The sequence below is a fragment of the Phyllobates terribilis genome, unplaced genomic scaffold (assembly GCF_046119375.1).
Source record: "Phyllobates terribilis strain yellow unplaced genomic scaffold, ASM4611937v1 Scaffold_11__3_contigs__length_659146591, whole genome shotgun sequence".
Taxonomy (NCBI): Eukaryota; Metazoa; Chordata; class Amphibia; order Anura; family Dendrobatidae; genus Phyllobates; species Phyllobates terribilis.
In genome coordinates, this window is record NW_027362771.1 from 129,341,339 (window position 1) to 129,362,255 (window position 20,917).

The 20,917-nt window shown below is 39.6% G+C and overlaps 1 protein-coding gene across 1 annotated transcript in view; it reads left to right on the top strand.

Annotated features, from left to right (window-relative positions):
- The window catches only part of PTPRQ (protein tyrosine phosphatase receptor type Q), an 814,679-nt gene that overhangs the window by 1,151 nt on the left and 792,611 nt on the right, over positions 1-20,917 (top strand). The window contains exons 2-3 of the mRNA XM_073651596.1: positions 12,541-12,634; positions 20,094-20,231. Coding sequence (XP_073507697.1) covers positions 12,587-12,634; positions 20,094-20,231 — 186 coding nt within the window. The 5' untranslated portion in view covers positions 12,541-12,586. The remainder of the gene's footprint in view (positions 1-12,540; positions 12,635-20,093; positions 20,232-20,917) is intronic.

Genomic DNA, 20,917 nt, shown 5'->3' on the forward strand with positions numbered 1-20,917 from the left:
ACAAAAATGTTATTTTAGCCCAAAATTGTTCCTTTTCACAAGGGTAACAGGAGAATATGGGCCACAAAATTTGTTGAGCAATTTTTCTTGAGTACGCCGATATCCCACGTCATGGAAAATGCAATTTTGGCTGGAATAGATTGCGGATGCCACATTATATTTGAAGAGCCCCTTGACGTTCCAAAACAGCAGATACCCCCACGAGTGACCCCGCAAGTGACCCCATTTTATAATTACACCTCTTGAGGAATTCATCTAGGGGTGTAAGTGAGCATTTTTAACCCTCAGTTGATTCATAGAATTATATAACATTGGGCTGAGTCAATGGAAAATTACATTTTTTTCCACTAAAATGCTTTGGCCCCAAGTTTTAAATTTTTATAAGGGTTAATAGGAAAAAATGGACCTCATAGTTTGTTGTGCAATTTTAAGTTTGTTGCGCCAATACCCCACATGTCATCAGTAACTACTTTTCAGGCACAGTGGAAAGCTCAGAAGGGAAGGAGCGCCATATTGTAGTGCACATTTTGCTGTTATTGTTTGCTGATGCCATGACCCACTGGAAAAGCCCCTGAGGTACCAGAACAGCAGACCCCCTTCATAAGTAACTCCTTTTAACAAACTACACTTCTCAATGAATTAATATAAAGGTGCAGTGATTATATTGACACCACACAGAATTTTATTCCATTGGGCAGTGAAGAAAAAATAATTACATTTTTACCACAAAAATGTAGATTTAGCCCCAGATTTTACATTTTCGCACCATGAAATGGGAAAAATGGCACAAAAAATTTTTAACACAATTTTTGATGAACGTCATAATACCCCCACTTGTGGCTATACAGTACTGCTTAGCCACACGGCTTGACTCGGGAGGGACGGAGCGCTATTTGACTCTTGGAGAGCAAATTATCATAGAATAGTTTGCAGACTCCATATACAGAGCCCCTAATTGCCAGAAGAGCAGTATCCCCGCTCAAGTGACCCAATTTTGTAAATTACACCCCTCTGGGAATTTATCTTTTTGGTGTAGTGTCAATTTTGACTCAATGGGTGCTTTCCAGAAACGAGCAGCAGTGGATGTTGATGAGTGAAAATTTCAAATCTGCCATTGTGCCAAGCTCGTGCTTCTGGCGATATGGACCCCATAAATTAAGCGGGCTCGCATCGCTACAGGAATGCTAAACATGTGCATGTTAAAAGTGGTTTAGGCATACTGTGGGACCCAGAAAGGAAGGGAGTATTTGGATTTGGGAGTGCAGAATTCGCTAGATTTCTTTTGGGTTATGAGGAGCAATAGAGCTTTTAGAGAGCCTTTATGCTACCAGCAACATGAAAGCCCCTATATTTCCATTGACAGATGAAGGACCTAAGTAGGGGCTTGCTTTTTTAGTCGTTTAAGTTTAAACTTTTATTAGGAACATTTTACATCACATTTGTCCTGTGCTCTACACTGAGCACTCACATTAGGGTTTTCATCTAAATCTCCGAATGACGTGATTCAGATGAAATCCCAGAGGGAGCCATTCATTATAATGCAGCAGCAAACATACTCTGAACTCTGTCAGGCCTCTGTTTAGCATTGTCCTTTTTTTCAGAGGTGCACAAAACTGAGCCTGACCGCGCTTTTATGCGCACTTAAAAAGACAGACACCGCTTGATCATAGGCCAGACAGCATCCACAGTGCCTCCATCTGCCTCTTTACTGAGAATCTTCTGCCAGGGGTTCCATCTAAATCACGTATTTCAGAGATTTACACGGAAACCCCAGATCACAAGCAGATCAAAAATGTGTTATATTTATTGTTTACAAAGCAAAAGGTGAAGAACCTTTTGAAGAACCTAGAATATAAGACAAATTTTCAGTTGTTTCACACTTTCTTGTTAAGTATATAATTCCACATGTGTTAATTCATAGTTTTGATACATTCAGTGTGTATGTACAATTTTCATAGTCATGAAAATACAGAAAAATCTTTAAATGAGAAGGTGTGTCCAAACTTTTGGCCTGTATTGTATGTCTTGCACTGAGGAGAGGCTTCCGTCGGGCCACTCTGCCATAAAGGTCTGACTGGTGGAGGGCTGCAGTGATAGTTGACTTTGTGGAACTTTCTCCCATCTCCCTACTGCATCTCTGGAGCTCAGCCACAGTGATCTTGGAGTTCTTCTTTACCTCTCTCATCAAGGCTCTTCTCCCACGATTGCTCAGTTTGGCTGGACGGCCAGGTCTAGGAAGGCATCTGGTGGTCCCAAACTTCTTCCATTTAAGAATTATGGAGGCCATTGTGCTCTTAGGAACCTTGAGTAATGCAGAAATTCTTTTGTAACCTTGGCCAGATCTGTGCCTTGTCACAATTCTGTCACAATTCTGTCTCTGAGCTCCTTGGGCAGTTCCTTTGAGCTCATGATTCTCATTTGGTCTGACAAGCACTGTGAGCTGTGAGGTCTTATATAGACAGGTGTGTGCCTTTCCAAATCAAGTCCTATCAGTTTAATTAAACACAGCTGGACTCCAATGAAGGAGTAGAACCATCTCAAGAAGGATCACAAGGAAATGAACAGCATGTGACTTAAATATGAGTGTCAGAGCAAAGGGTCTGAATATTTATGACCACGTGATATTTCAGTTTTTCTTTTTTAATAAATTTGCAAAAATTTCTACATTTCTGGGGGTTTTTTCAGTCAAGATAGGGTGCAGAGTATACTTCAATAAGAAAAAAATGAACTTTTTAGAATTTACAAAATGGCTGCAATGAAACAAAGAGTGAAAAATTTAAAGGGGTCTGAATACTTTCCATACCCACTGTATAAAGTTTTTTTTATTGTTGGCTATCGCACACTAAAGCCACACTTTTTTTTGCAAATTTTTCTATATTTCTGCTGACAGAATCATGTGGGGGTCTTGTGGGACGAGTTGACGTTTTTATTGGTACCATTGTCGAGGACATAACATTTTTTGATTGCTTTCTATTCCAAATTTTTGGAAGCAGAAGGAACAAAAACCAACACTTCAGGGATTGTTTTTTGTTTTCTGTTGTTCACCGTGTGGTAAAATTGATAAGACAGCTTTATTCTTCAGGTCAGTACAATTACCAAATTTACATTCATGGCTGAAAGTGTTGGCACCCTTGAAATTTTTCCAGAAATTGAAGTATTTTTCATAGAAAATTATTGCAATTACACGTTTTGTTATGCACATGTTTATTTCCTTTGTGTATATTGGAACAACACAAAAAAACTGAGAAAAAATTCAAATTGGGCATCATTTCACACAAAACCCCAAAAATTGGCAGGACAAAATTGATGGCACCGTCAACTTTATATTTGGTTCCACACCCATTGGAAAAATAACTACAATCAATTGCTTCCTATAACATCAAAACGCTTCTTAAACCTATCATCTGAAGTTTTGGACCACCCTTCTTTTGCAAGCTGTTCCACGTCTCTCATATTTGAATGGTGCCTTCTGCCAACAGCAATTTTAAGATCTGTCCACAGGTGTTCAATGGAATTTAGATCTGAACTCAATGCTGGCCACTTCAGAACTCTCCAGCACATAGTTTTTCATCTATTTCTGGGTGCTTCTTGAAGTATGTTTTGGGTCATTGTCCTGCTGGAAGACCCATGACCTAGGATGCAAACCCAGCTTTCTGACACTAGGCATTACATTGTGACCCAAAATCCTTTAGTAATCTTCAGATTTCAAAATGCCTTGCATACAGTCAAGGCACCGAGTGCCAGAGGCAGCAAAACAACACCAAAACATCTTTGAACCTCCACCATATTTGACAGCAGGTTATGTGTTCTTTTTTTTGTAAGCCTCATTTAGTTTTTGGTAAACAGTAGAATGATGTGCTTTACCATTAAGCTCTATCTTGGTCTCATCTGTCCACAAGACACTTTTCCTAAACATGTGTCATTGCAATAATTTTCTGGGAGAAATACTTCATTTACTGGAACAATTTCAAGGGTGCCAACACTTTCGGGCATGACTATATAATTTTTTTAAAATATTGTGCCACTTTTACATAATAAAAACTATTTTATAGAAAAAATAATTGTTTTTGCATAGCTATATTCTAAGAGCCTGTTTTTTTGTGGGACAAGATGATGTTTTGCCACTTTTTTTTTAGGGTGTTCACTGAAGGGGTTAACTCAGGCGACAGTTTTATAGATCAGGTCGTTCCCGATGCGACGACACCAAATATGTGTACTTTTTTTTATATATATTTTTGTTTTTGCATAAATATTTATTGGTATCATATATAGATTTTTTTGTATTTATTTTGTGATTTTTTTTTATATTTTTACAATTTTTTAAAACTTTTATTTACTTTTCTACTTAGTACTTATGGTAGTTTAACTTTTATTACTCTGATCGCTGGTATAATGCATTGCAATGCACCAGCCCTGCAATACATTATACAAGTCAGTGGGACAGTGAGAGAACGCATTTTAGACAATGCTCTTGGCATGCTCTAAAAAGGCTACTGTAACTGGCAGACCCGGGTTACTGGGTTAAATGGCCCAGGGTGGTGCATGCACAGTTCCTGGCCGTGACAGCTTGAGCTCAGCTATCATTTACACCGAGCTCCGAGCTCCCAGTGTCATGATCTTCATGACGTAAACTTACGTCAAAGTTTGTGAAGGGATTATAAATAAGCTCTCCCAATTTTTATTAAATGTGTGTGTATATGAATGTTGTGGTGTGTGAGTGTATTAATATACTCCCATATCATCGCCTTCGCTGGGATTCACAGCTGTTCTGCTTCGCTTCTCAGTGATGTTACCGTAATTCCAACGAGCCGGCTCCCTCTTATGTGTGACCTGGAGGTGACTTTTACGATGAAAGTCTAAGGAGCATCAGAACGGGGCTCCATTGGCTTACTTTGTAAAAGCTACTTCTGGGTCACGGATAGAGTTAGCAGGCTTGTTGGAATTGCAGTAACATCACTGAGAAACATAGCAGAATAGCGCTGGATCTCAGAGAAAGTGGTGGTAGTCGAGTATATTAATATACTCACACAAAACACCATACACATATTTAATTAAAAAAATATATAGATGAGAGTGCTTTTTGAACTAAAACCTCTGAACTAAGACTGGCATTACCACCATACAGTGACCATAGTAACATAGTTTTTAAGGTTGAAGGAAGACTAAGTCCATCTAGTTCAACCCCTAGCCTAACATGCTGATCCAGAGGAAGGCAAAAAAAAACCATGTGGCAAACACTAAGCACCACATTGGGGAAAAAAATTCCTTCCCGACTCCATACGACAATCAGACTAGTTCCCTGGATCAACGCCCTATCAAGGAATCTAGTATATATAACCTGTAATATTATACTTTTCAAGAAAGGCATCCATGTCGTTCTTAAATTTTAATAGTGAATCACTCATTACGACATCATGCGGCAGAGAGTTCCATAGTCTCACTGCTCTTACAGTAAAGAATCCGCGTCTGTGATTATGATTAAACCTTCTTTCTACCAGACGTAGAAGATGCCCCCTTGTCCCCGTCTCTGGCCTCAGAGTAAAAAGATCAGTAGAAAGGTCTTTGTACTGTCCCCTCATATACTTGTACATAGTAATAAGATCACCCCTAAGCCTTCTCTTTTCCACAGTAAATAGTAATATCCATCCTAAAGCATTACTTTGCAGACCAATATGTGTATACCATGCAGGTTCTTACCAGTGACTTTCTTGCTGATTGTTGTCATTCATTTTGCCTTTTCTTTTTCATTCAGCCCAGACCGCCATGACCTCTTCTTCCATCCATAACTCGTCCCTGCAAAATGAAACACAGAGACATCTTTGGCTTCCTGCTTTTCCAGGACCCTCCTCATATTCAACCACCTGTACACAAACCATGTAGTGCTATAACCAGTGCCCTAAACAGTAATAATGCTAATCTGTAATAGTACCCTCCTTTTGTGCATCACACAATAACAGTGCCCCTCTGTGCCCCTACACACAGCAATAATGTTCCCTCTATACTTTCTCATAGTAATAATGCTCCCCTTGCCTCCTTACAGTTATACAGCATCCTATAGAAAAAATGTCCCCCTGTGCCTCTTTATAATAATAATTTGCCCTGTGCCTCTTTATAAAAATAATCCCCCTTGATTCTTTATAATAATAACCATGAACCTCCTTATAATAATACAAACTCCCAGGTGCATTATAATAATAATAATAATAATAATAATGACTCTTGTGGTTTCCCTATAATGATAATGATTCCCATTGTGCCTTCTTATAAAAATCCCCACCTACTGTGCCTTCTCATAATGGCCCTGAGCAGGGGTTTATGTACAGGGCTCCTTTACAAAAGTCTTGTCACGGCACTTGGGTGCAGTTACAGGTCATACCTCCAAACTTTTAAGACATCGAGAGGGATATGTGTTGCTGGACTTACACATTTATTTCGCACCTACTGAAGCCCCTTAGTGTTCTCGCCCACTATGATACCCCTTCCATGACCTCCATAGAGTATCATGCCTCCAAAAATTTCTTCATACAGAATGATGTTCCCTCATTCTTCCACCTACACAGCATGATGCTTTTCAGAAGGGTAAAAATAGATGCCCAAACTTGTTTCTCCTAACTATGCTGATACCCTACAGTTGAAACCAGAAGTTTACATACACTACATAAAAAGACACATATGCATGTTTTTCTCAATATCTGACATGAAATTAGAATAAACCTTTCCCGATTTAGGTCAATTAGGATAACCATAATTTTTAATATTTGCCAAATGCCAGAATAATGAGAGAGAGGGAATGTGTTCAGGCATTTTTATTACTTACTGCAAAGTCAAAAGTTTACATACATTTCAATAGTATTTGGTACCATTGCCCTTAAGCTGAATGACTTGGGTTAAACATTTGGTATGTCCTTCCACAAGCTTCTCACAATAGTTGGTCGCAATTTGGGCCCATTCCTCCTGACAAAACTGATGTAACTGATCCAGATTTGTAGGTCGCCTTGCTCACACCTGCCTTTTCAGCTTTGCCCATAAATTTTCAATAGGATTGAGATCAGAGCTTTGTGATGACCACTCCAAAAGCATTGACTTTGTTATCCTTAAAGCACTTTGTTACCATTTTGGCAGTATGCTTCGGGTCATTGTCCATTTGGAAGACCCATTTCCGCCCAAGATTTAACTTCCTGGCTGTTGTCTTTTGATGTTGCTTCAGTATTGCCACATAATCTTCTTTTCTCATGATGCCATCTATTTTGTGAAGTGCACCAGTCCATCCTGCAGCAAAACAATCCCACAACATGATGCTGCCACCCTCATGTTTCACAGTTGGGATGGAGTTTTTAGGCTTCCAAGCTTCTTTCTTTTTCCTCCCAACGTAACGATAGTCATTATGCCCAAAAAGTTCAATTTTAGTTTCATCAGACCACAGGACATGTCTCCAAAAATTAAGGTCTTGATTCCTGTGTGCATTTGCAAACATTAATCTGGCTTTTTTATGTTTCTTTTGGAGTAATGGCTTCTTCCTGGCAGAGTGGCCTTTCAGCCCATGTTGATACAGTACTCGTTTCACTGTGTTTATTGACACAATCTTACCAGCTTCTGCCATCATCTTCACAAGGTCTATTGCTTTTGTTCTTGGGTTGATATGCACATTTTGGACCAAAGCACGTTCATCTCTTGGACACATAACCAGTCTCATTCCTGAGTCATATGATGGCTGGACATTCCCATCTTGTTTGTTCTTGCGTGTAATTGTTTGTACAGATGAACGAGGCATCTTCAGGTATCTTGAAATTGTACCCAAGGATGAGCCAGACTTGTGCAAGTCCACAATTCTTTTCCTGATATCTTGGCTGATTTCTTTAGACTTTCCCGTGATGCTACACAAAGAAGCAGTGTGTTTCAGGTGTGCATTAAAATACATCCACAGGTGTGTCTCTAATTAACTCAGATGTTACCAAAACACCTATCAGAAGCTTCTAAACACAAGACATCATCATATGAGCAGTCCAGAATTGTTTAAAGGCATAGTAATCTCAGTGTGTGTAAACTTTTCACTTTGCAGTAAGTCAAAAAAATGCCTGAAAACATTCTTTCTCTCTCTCTCTCATTATTATGGCATTTGGCAAATATTAAAAATTATGGTAATCCTAATTGACCTAAAACGGGAAAGGTTTATTCTGATTTCATGGCAGATATTGAAAAAAACATGCATATGTGTCTTTTTATATAGTGTATGTAAACTTCTGGTTTCAACTGTATATGTGGTCAGAATCTAAGCTTTGGGCACATGACAGGGGCCAGAAGAGAAGGATCACTATTTGATTTTTGCAGCGCAAATTTGGCTGGAATAATTTGTGGATACCATGCCACATTTGGAGAGCCCCCGAGGTACCAAAATAGCAGAAAACCCCCAAAAGTGACCACATTTTTGAAATCACACCCATCAAGAAATTTATCTAGGGGTGTGATGAACATCTTAAACCCACTGGTACTTCACAGAATATTATAATATTGTGCCATGAATATGAAATATTATATTTTTCTCCGTGAAAATGTTGCTTTATCCCAAAATGTTTCAATTTCACAAGGGCAACAGGAGAAAATCACCCCCACAATTTACTGTGCAATTTCTCCTGAGTATGCTGATACCCCATATGTGGTCGGCAACTACTGTTTGGGCACACGGCAGGGCTCAGAAGAATGAGCACCATTTGACTTTTGGAGTCCAATTTTTGCTAGAATAGATTCCTGACACCGTCTCGCATTGGGAAACCACGAAGGTTCCAAAACAGCCGAAACCCCCCACAAGTGACTGCATTTTGGAAACTACACATCTCAAGGAATTCATTTATGGGTGTAGTGAGCATATTAAACCCTCATGTGATTAACAGAATTGTATAACATTGGGCTGTGGCAATGCAAATTTCATTTTTTCTACTAAAATATTGTCTTAGCCCCAAATTTTTAATTTTCAAAAAGGCTAATAGAAGAAAATGGACTACAAAATTTTTTAAGCAATTTCTTATGAGTGCGCCAGTACCGTATATGTGGTCAGAAACTACTTTTCAGTCACAGTGCAAAGCTCAGAATGGAAGAAGCGCCATATTGGAGTGCAGATTTGCCTGAAATGATTTGTGGGTGCCATGTAACATTTGCAGAGCCCTTGAGATTCCAGAACAGCATAAATCACCCACAAGTTACCCCATTGTACAAACTATACGCTCAATGAATTCACCTAGGGGTGCAATGAGCATATTGATAGCACAGGTGTGTCACAGAATGTATACCATTGGGCAGTGAAGAAAAAAATAATTACATTTTTAGCACAAAAATTTTCTTTTAGCCCCAGATTTTACATGGGGAGATAGGTAAAAATGGCCCCATAATTTGTTCCACAATTTCTTCTGATCGTGGCAATAACCCTTATGTTGCTGTACAGTACTGATTGGCCAAATGGCAGGGCTCAGGAGGGAAGGAGCGCTATTTGACGTTTTGAGCACAGATTTTTCTAGAATAGTATGTAGACTAAATTTGTCAAGCCCCTATGTGCCAGAACAGCAGAAACCACCATCAAGTAACCTTATTTTGGAAATTAGGCTCCACTCAAGAATATCCTTGATTTGCCATGCTGTCACGCAGATAACATCTGCGTGACAGCTTGGCAAATCAGGGATGTTCATGGGCGGAGCCAATTTTTTGGCGCGAACAAGCCGGAACCCCGAACACGAACCCGAATTTGAAATGTCGAACAAATTCGCTCAACACTACTCTGGACTAAGTCTGGCTTCTGCTCTGCAGTGTCCATATTTTCAAAGATGCATGCCTAAAAAGACAGACAAGGCCGGCTCACAGGCCAGACAGGATTGCAAAGTGTCACCATCTGCCTTATTACTGTGAATTTTCCAAAAGTGTTTTTGTCTGAATCATGTTTTTCAGAGATTTACATGTAAACCCCGATGTAAGTGCTCAGCGTTGAGGGCAGGAAAAATGTGAACTGAACCTTATTGTTATCTTTGAGAGGCAGAATGAACAAATCAACCGAAGTTCAATAATATTTTTTATTTATTTATCTTTTACACCGTTCACCTTATGGTATAAGTGATAAGATGGTCTTTATTCCTTAGGTCATTAGGAATCCAGCAATATTAGATTTATATAGTTTTTTAGATTTTGCTACTATCACACACTTAAAAAGTATTTTTGCATCACCATATTTTGAAAATTATAGCTTTTTTTATTTCTCTGCTGACAGAATCACATGAGGGATTGTTTTTTGCTAGATGAGTTGGACTTTTTATTGGTACCACTTTTGGGCACATAATATTTTTGATTGTGTTTTATTCTATTGTTTTTGCATGGCTAAATTCTGATAGCTATAGCTTATAGATTTTTTCCTCTGACGGTGCTGAGGGCTTGTTTTTTGCAGGAGAAGATTATGTTTTCAGCGATGCCATTTCTATTTAAATATGACTTCATGATTGCGTTTTATTCCACTGTTTTGTCGGCTGTATAAAACATAGTTTTTGCTACATTTTTTATTTACTTTTTCACAGTGTTCACTGTAGGGGTTAAATAGTGTGACAGTTTTATAGATTTATTGGAATTGAATTTATTGGAATAATATTTTTGCATTTGTTTGCTTGTTTATTTTGTGATTTTTTTTAAATAGTTTTAGAATTTGTTTTAATTTTTACTTTTTTACTTAGTCCTGCTATGTGACTTTAACTTTTATTAGTCTGATCACTGCAGTGCACATGTACTGTAATGCATTACACCTGTCATTGTTACACTGACAGAACATCTTTTAGACCATGCTTCTGGCATGGTCTAACAGGCCACCGTAGCTGGTAGACCTGGAGGTTGTCATTTGATCTCCGGTTGCCATGCCTACCATGCTGAATGCACTTGGGCACATAGATCATCAAGATCTGCTGTTGGCAGCTCCCTTTACATTTGACCAATGACTTACCAGATGTGCTGTATGGGAGACAAGTTTCACATTTGCATATCATTAACATGGCTATTGATCTTGTAATTTCCATAACTCCATGACTTGTCCTTCTCAGTATTGCAATTTCAATGTTGAGAAGTGTATATAAAAGATCCTTCACTTTACAGAAAAATGCTAAAAGGTTTTTTTTGGTGCATGACTGTTTAGGTATCTGTATAGTGTATAGTAAGGGGGTCCAGCCATTAATTGCTTCAATGTCACTGTCAAATCAACTACCTACAGCCACCCCAAGGGCATACCTCCCAAATGTCCCGAATACAGCTGTACTGTCTTGAAATTGAGGAGATGCTATGGGAGGTCAGGAGTACGTATTGACTTCAGCTGCATCTGTGTCTTCAGGACACAAATACACCTGATCAAAGTTATGGAGCAGGGAGCTGACAGGTCATTCCTCCACTGTTCAGTCTATGTAAAGACTGAAGATTCTGTCAGGACCTTTGGGCCATGTGACAATCTCAGGTCATGTGAGTAGACAACAGTGTGTGTTTTAATGTAGCAGAGTTGTGTGTGTCTGAATGAAGCAAAGTAGTGTGTGTTGATTTTGGAGAGCTGAGTGTGTATATTGATGTAGTAGAGTTGTGCTGGTATTGCAGAGCTGCGTGTGTTGATGTAGCAGAGTTGTGTGGGTTATATAGTAAATATGTGTGTGTTTTGATGTAGCATAGTTTTGTGTGTGTTGATGTAGCAGAGTTGAGTTTGTTGATGTAGTAGAACTGTGTCTTTGTTAATGTATCAGAACTGAGTGTGTATGTGTGGGTTATCGTACTGTGTGTAGGGGGCTATGTGAATGGGGTCTGTGTAAGAGGAATGAAGTGTTAAGGTATTCTGCTGAGTGTGATGAGTACAGTGGATAGCATCATACTGTATGTGGGTGAATGTAGTGTATGGGAATGTACTGCACTATGGGTGTATTATACTGTATAGGGGGCACTGTGGGGTCCATGAAAGTGGTATCACTTTGTGTTGCAACACTAATGTACTTTAATAGGAGCAATATTTCTGTGATGACACATTTAATGGTCTGAGTGAGGTTAGAGTACTAGCTTAGCGTAAAATAAAAATTGCCGTGGTGCGCTAAAAGAGCTACAGTTTGTGCCCCTCTTTCTTATCATTCAAAGTTGGGAGTTGTGCACTAAGGGATGTTCACTGCATGTATAAATTTATACAGCTTCCATGAAGTTGAAAACTTGCTCTACAAATCTAAATAAATAAATTCTGCATTTGGCCAGAGATATATAATTTATCAGGTCAAAGAAACAGAACTTCACTATACAGATAAAGTGGTGCAAAGTCTCACAGAGTTCTAATAAGTGAGCACAATAATTTCTGTGTAGACCCTGACTCGAAGGTCAAAATAGATGTACTTAATTTTAAAGATTAGTATAATAAATGCAATAATAGAGTGGTTCACCATAGGGTCCAGTAATTTAATGGGGTCTGAGTTTTGCAGTTGTCTTACATGGATAAATAACTGTATACATTTCTGCCACAGCATTAACATCAAATGTTTCTAAGATTTTTCTGATCAATAGGTATACAAAGACATCTAGCAAATGATGCATCATAATTGCTTTCAAAATGGACGCCATCATTCTATGTCTGCTTCTACTTAAAAGTCTTTTCCAGGTATGATTAGACTTGGACATTTTGAAAATCTTTTGTTGCTCTACTCTTTCTGTAACTTTATTAGACTTAAATGGAAAAAGCTGCATTCAAGAATTGCCACCTGTATTTTGATATGGTGTAGAAGATGACCACTTTAAAATGACTAATAAGGGTCAGAGGACACTGTTTTCCTCGCATTTGATGGCCCAAGGCATGAGATCGGTATGGGCCTTCCAGAATTTATAACATATACAGCAGTGGCATTGCTAGGGTCCTAAATGATCAGGGGCCCAAGCCCCAAAGTACATGTTTACCCATACGATCCCCCTCCCACTACTTAAAAGATGATTATCTTAATTATTGTATATACCACTGCTAAAACACACTACACACTATACACAGATCAATATTACCAGAATTACTACTATACACGACCAAGATAATACCGCTACACAATGTCCACTACCCTTCCCACTACATAGTGAGTACATACTGTAATATTATACTGTAATTTGACCATTGCCTCTACATAAAAAACACACTGTACAAAGACAAGAGCAGTGTTATCAATAATATCACCATACACCTTCCACTACACAGTGACGAGATTACATTTAACGGTTACTAAATAAAATAAATACATCGATATTACCCCAATACTGTGACCATATCATAGCAGATGCCAGTCACCACTAAGATCACCTTACACCTTCCACTGAAATACATCAAGCTGTTACTCAGAAGCAGATCTAGGTTTTCCAGCCCCCATAGCAAAAATTCAGTTTAATCGCCATCTACTATACACAGCTTAAGCAGTTTGAGTAGTTGTCATGTGACCACTCATATGTAATTCGCATGTTTAGTTATGTACCAACAAGCTGCTCTTCTTAATTCTCTCAATGTTCAGTAGAAAACTACAGCTCTTGCTTCATTGAGAAGCAGGAAGAGAAGCTAGCTGGTAGGTGACCATAAGTATGAAAATCACATGACTGGGTCACGTGATGACCGGTGGAACTGGTAAGCAGAACTGAATCCTGACAGTGACTATATTAGACATTGATTTTGGAAAATCACAGTATTTTATTTTTATAATTAATGCTCCTAACAAAAAGTACAGGAACAAAACTAATAACAGTACAGGAATACAGCAAAAGAACCACCATCAGTATAGAAATACATCATCAAAACAACCATCAGAACAGGAATGCATCACAAGAAACATCATCAGAGCAAGAATACATCACCAGAATCAACATTGGGAGATGAATACATTTTCAAGCTCAGTACAGTCATCAATTGTAATGTCAAGACAGTACTATATACAATTGTTTCGCATGAACCTACAACCCCTAGTATGTCCTTAAAGGGACTCTGTCAGGACTGAATGACTGTTCAAACCAAGTACAGGTGCTTGGTGAGTCATGATGTGGCCAAACATTTATGTTCACCTTCCCAACTGCTTGCTTTTCATCTATCTCCACTCTTTACTGGCTCCATGAAGCCAGAGTTGGTGGAGCTTCAGCCCCTCTATGTATAATATGATGGCCCTTCAGCCCCTCTATATATAATATGATTGCTCCGTAGCCCCCCTATGGCCCCATAGCCCCTCTGCATATAGTATGATCGCCCTCAGCCGCTTCATATATAATATGATGGCCTCTCACCCCTCTATATATAATTTGATGGCCCCTCAGCCCCTCTCCATATATAATAAGGTGGCCCCAGAGCCCTAGATTTTTGACGCTAGTTATACCCCTGATATACAGCACATAAAATTCCCCTTAAAGTGCATCAGTAACCAGGTTTCACAATATAAGCTGCACACATTGTTAAACAGATCTCTTATACCTGGATGAGACTGGTGTGCTTACTTTGAAAATCCACAGCAGAATGGCTGCACAGTAGAGTTGAGCAAAGCTGCAAGCCTCTTCCGATCTGTAGGAATCCCTGGGTCGGCTCAGGCATGATTTTGTTGGGGATTCCAGCAGGCAGGATGAGGTTCCAAGGGCTCTAGTCCACCAGCCACAGACTACAAAACCTGGGGGCCAGACCAGGATCTTAGGAATCATTTTATTCTACTGAAAATCCTTTTTGAAAGTTTTCCTGCTTAAAGGGTTTGTCCCACAAACAAAGTACATGTAAATCAATAGATCTTGAGATAATAATAAGTTCCACTAGATTTGTTAAAAAAATGTTCCTGTGCAGAGATATCTTATAAATAGGCCCCTGCTATGTACTGTGTAATGGCTGTGTCTGACCATGCAGAAACATGGTCTGATCATACCACAGCTTCTAGTCAGGAAAGGGAGCAAAGAAGAGTATACAGACATTACAGCATGGGATCGCAGCCCTTGGCATACCGCCAATGGCGGCAGGCCACAACACTGCTATGGGCCCGACGGGTGTGGGGACCCGGTGCGGTCCCGCAGCTGCATGGTGTGTGTTCCTTTAATAAAATGTCAGTGCCGCCGTGTACCTCCTCGCTCCTCCTAACTCTTCCTGCTCTGCCATTTACGCTCAACTCTCTGGCTGCCGGATTTGCATGAGCACGCCACACCTCCTGGCTGACAAAGCTTTCCAGACAGCGAGCAGCTGTATGCAGGGCCCAGAATCCAGACATCATTTGCAGCACCTGTGAGGAACGTGAGCACTGCCTGTGTGGGCAGAAGACTCAAGACGGTGAGCTGGGCTCGGCGGTGGTAATAAATTTAACTTAACCTTTTTTAATGCATCCCCTTGCCACTTTTAGCTACTTGGGAGAGGTGGGGTAAATATTATTTCTGGCTAGCCACATTTTGTACATTAGAGGGGGGAAGGCTATGAATATTGTGGCTACACAGTTTACACATTACATTGGGGAGGGGGGAAATGTTGTGGCTGCACAATTTTCATATTACATGAGGGAGGGGGTAAACATTGCGGCTGCACAGTTTGCATATTACATGGGGGAGGGGGATTAAAATTGCAGCTACACAGTTTGCACATTACATGGGGGAGGGTGGTAAATATTGTGGCTGCACAGTTTGCACATTACATGGGGAGGGGGTAAAAATTGTGGCTTCACAGTTTGCGCATTACAGGGGGGTAAATCTTATTTCTGGCTGCACAGTTTGCACATTACAGGGGGGAGGGGAATAAATATTATGGCCGCACAGTTTGCACATTACAGGTGGGCAAATATTCTGACTTCACAGTTTTAGGAGGTGGGGGGGGGGCATTCAGGCTTTTGCTGTGGGGCTCCAATATTTCTATGTACACCCATGATCGCAGCTGATTCTTTTTTTTTAGGTAAACATTTCCCTGCCTGTTTTTAAACAATGTTTTACCTCATAGAAAGCAGCAGCTGTGAACCCATTCTGTCCTATCTGTATTATCTCTTTTGCTCCCTTTCCTGACCAGGAGACAGGAGCTACAGCATATTCAAGCTACATTCCTGCATGGTGAGACACAGCCATTACACAGTACACAGCAGGGGCACATTTGTAAGATTATCTTATCTCAGGAACATTTTTTTTAATACATCTAATAGTGGAACTTATTATTATTCCAAAATCTTTTGATTAAAATGTACTCAAGGCCCAGAAGCCAGATGTCATTTGCAGCACATGTGAGGAACGTGAGCACTGCCTGGGTGGGCAGAAGATGCAAGACGGTAAGCCGGGCCCGGTGGTGGTAATAAATTTAACTTAATTTTTTTAATGCATCCCCTTGCCAGTTCTAGCTATTTGGGAGAGGGGGGATAAATATTATTTCTGGCTGGCTGCAGTTTGCACATTAGAGGGGGAAGGGTATGAATATTGTGGCTGTACAGTTTGCACATTACAATGGAGGATGAGGGGGTAAATATTATTTCTGGCTGCACAGTTTGCACATTACATGGGGGAGGGAGTTAAATATTGTGGCTGCACAGTTTGCACATTACAAAGGGAGGAAGGCAGTAAATATTGTGGTTGCACAGTTTACACATTACATGGGGAAGGGGGTAAACATTGTGGCTGCACATTTTGCACTTTACATGGAGAGGGGCTTAAATATTGTGGCTGCACAATTTGCACATTACAGGGCAGAGGGGGGTAAATATTGTAACTGCATAGTTTGCATACTACATGGGGGAAGGGGATTAAAATTGCAGCTGCACAGTTTGCACATTACATGGGAAGGGGGGTAAATATTGTGGCTGCATAGTTTGCATATTACATGGGGAGGGGGATTAAAATTGCAGCTGCACAGTTTGCACATTACATAGGGAGGGGGTAAATATTGTGGCCGCACAGGTTGCACATTACAGGACTGAGGGGGTATAATTGTGGCTGCACAGTTTGCACATTACAAGGGGAGAAGGGTAAATATTGTGGTTGCACAGTTTGCACATTACAGGGGGGTAAATCTTATTTCTGGCTGCACAGTTTGCACATTACAGGGGCGGTAAATATTATGGCTGCACAGTTTGCACATTACAGGTGGGGCAAATATTCTGGCTGCACAGTTTTAGGAGGTGAGGGGGGTATTCTGACTTTTGCTGTGGGGCCCCAATATTTCTATGTACGCCCCTGATCGCAGCTGATTCTTTTTTTTGAGGCAAACATTTCCCTGCCTGTTTTTAAACAATGTTTTACCTCATAGAAAGCAGCAGCTGCGATCCCATCCTGTCCTATCTGTATTATCTCTTTTGCTCCCTTTCCCGACCAGGAGACAGGAGCTACGGCATATTCAAACTACATTCCTGCATGGTGAGACACAGCCATTACACAGTACACAGCAGGGGCACATTTGTAAGATTATCTCAGCTCAGGAACATTTTTTTAATACATCTAATAGTGGAACTTATTATTATTCCAAAATCTTTTGATTAAAATGTACTTTATTCGTGGGACAACCCCTTTAATATTAAAATTAACAATTATGAGCCCTAGCTCATAAATAATCATTTTAATTTCATCAGTATATAGCTATTCTGACATGGATTTTCATAGTAAGCAGTCTAAAAGATTTATTTAATCATATGTGTAATTTATATTGTGAAATCTGGTGACAGATCTGCTTTTAACAATTTTTATTACAGAACCTCCAGACAATCTTTTCTTCTAGTGTTGATAAATAAATTTATTTTTAAGTGTTCAACTTAACATCCCAAGAGTACATGTTTACTAATTAAAAAGAGTTAATAAAACTTTATACAGTGTTCCACTGGATCAATAAAAGTGATCATAAGGACAGTTGGCATTAGATGTCTGTAAGGACTAAAGAGAAATGAAGTAAATGCACTCATGAAACATCCTGTCCTCAGACATCCTAACTAAATTACCCAGCTCTCAGCAATAGCATGCAGAACATATGTCTTGCTATTATTTTGTATTAAAACTATGTTTTGGCTATGAGAGCTCAAAACACTCTTGACCTTCAAAATGTTAATTCACTGCAATCTGTTTTGTAATCAGTGGCATACAGTTCTAGACCGTGTACCGGGGAGTTCTCTCTCAGAATACAGCGGGCCAAGGACAAAGGATACTAGCAGACAATTTGTTGGGGAACACCTTTTAACTAAGAACAGAAACTGGGTTGCAATGCAAGAAAGGAACACAAATAAACTTCACACACACCTACCTTAGAACGGCTAGGACCACTGCGCTGCACAACTGACAGGACAAGGATATACTAAACAGACGAACTATAATTTGCCTAACCAGTGGTTCTGCCTAATGTGGAAACCGAGTGTTACCCAGAGCAATGATGTAATCAGATGGGTGCACAAGGCAACCCCTGCAGTGGTACAGCACAAAAGTTCACAAACTTAACAACTCTCTACGTTTACAATACTGCTATTCTATCTATACACAAGCTCACAACAGGGAGGAGTCTCTAGCTAAGGTTCACCCAGACCTAACAGCAAACAATGTCTCTAACTGAGAACCTGTGTTTGGCGCCAAACTCTTTCTGCTATTTGCATGCACGCATCCACCAGGATCCCTGTGGTGGGCTCTGAGCTCAGGACTTACCGGTCATTAACTGTTCTCTGAAGAAGCTGTCTGATCATCCGATCAGGCACTTAGCTGAGATACCGAGAAGAGGATCCTGACCTTGTCACAGGAGCACAGTTTCAGTCTGATAGACTAGCAGAAGGCCCTTCACGTCACTCAGCTGCCTAAAGGGGAATCCCACTCTGCATCCAACCGTAGTAGTCCCCCCAAAGTGATTTTTTCTCTTTGGCCAGAGTCGCAGGTAAAAAGTTTCACCTTCACTCAAAGTTCTGTTCTGCTCCCAGCATGCTGCACACACAGAGCTTTTTGGATGCAGCACCACCATCTGCCTCCTCTCCTCACTCTTTGCTCTCTCTGACTCAAACACCATTAAGTTCACCATAGAGTCCCTTTCAAAGGCAACAAAGACCTCTTGTGGCAGGAGGCTGATACCGCAGCAATGTCCACACATCTCCCTCTCACACAGTAACTAGAGTCCTATGGACCCCAAGGCAACATTCGGACCTGCCTCCTCCCACCCTGTCCAACGTGTTGCTCAAATATGTGGGCCCCAATAGCATTGATAGAGTCTGTGTTAGCCCCCTCTTAAAAAAAAATAATACAAATACAGTATATAAATCTGATAGAAGACAGGGCAAGAAGATAATTATCTAAGTAATACTCCTAAATAGTACAGCCATATACTGTAGTTACATAGTTCTACAAGTTGAAAAAATACATAAGTCCATCAAGTTCATCCTTTCTCCACCAGTTATACATTTTCTATTGATAGTATATATAGCTACCGAATAACAAATACTATGCTGAGCAAATTCCATTACACCAAGACCAATATTGCAAATAATAGAAGTAATATTCCCATTTGTGGCTCCTACAAATTAATAATGTTCCCCTATGTGGCTGCATATCCCTTTTTATGAACTCTTTATAGTGATAATGTCTCCCTATATGACCTCCGTACAGTAAAAGCGTCCCCTATGTGGCCCCCATACATCAATATTATCCCCCTAAGCGGCCTCCATACAATACAAAATGTCTACCTATATGGCCCCCATATTATTAATAATGTTCCACTCTGTAGCCTCCATAAAATAGTAATGATACATACAGTACGTATGTGGCCTCATACTTTAATAATGTCCCCCTATATGGCCCCCATGCATTAATATTATTCTCTTATGTGCCCCATAAATAAATAATGTACCCTTATGTGCCCCATAAATGAATAATAGTCCCCAATTTGGCCCCATAATTTAATAATGTCCTACTATGTGGCCCAATAATTTAATAATGGCCTCCTATGCAGCCCCGTAATTTAAAAATGCTATCCCTATGTAGCCCCATAAATTAATAAAGCCATTTTTGTGGACTCCATGTATAAATATTGTCATAATAATAGCATAAATAATGGCATAAATAATGTAAATAATTTGTATGTGAAAAAGATATAGCAGAGGTTTATGTGATTGCTTTACAAATGTTCTTAACACCATATTTTTCAGGTGGTACAGAATGTGCAGTGTGGAGAAAAGGGCACAGAAAATGTTGAACTTAAAATTGAGTGGAATAGTTTTCCAGAAAATAAGAATCCTGATAGTTATCTTGTGTTTTATCACACCTTGAATAATACACACCCTCAGGTAAAAGCTTGTACTTGTGTGTTAATGTCAGCAATAGAAAAAATATATTTCCATTAAGATTAATAGACAGAAATTGCACCAACATGGAACCAAGAGCAACCTCATAACATACCCTAGAAACATTTTGGGAGCTAGCAATGCAATTTCTTTTACAGTTTCAGTAATTTCAATAGAGGTCATAACCTGCGAGAAATTAAGAATTGGAAACAGAAGAACAATGGCAGTCATTGATGTAGTTAATACAAAATAATTATAAGATATTATATATATGGTGCCAAAACTGTAGAGGTACGAATAGCTTCCTCGCAAAAGAAGAACAAGGTTTTGAGTAACATTTATTGGAATCCTAAAAGTCAATATCAACCCTTTAAATATCCTTGCCACATGATTTAGGATTAGAGATGATCGAATCTTTTGAAATTTGAATTTGCCAGCTTCGGTAATTTAAATGAAAAATGTGATTAATAAATACTCCAATTTCCCTAAAAAGACACATATTACACTCTGAGGTCTACTAGGATGGTATCTAACCTCTTTCAAGCTCTTTAATGTAATCATAGCCTTAGTAATGTCAAAAAGTGACCTCCACATATAAGGCTATGAATAAATGAATGGTGACTTCTTCACTTCTGTTTTGTCACACACTATCTGTGCAGTATATTAAGAGGGTTTTTTGGCTTTTCTAT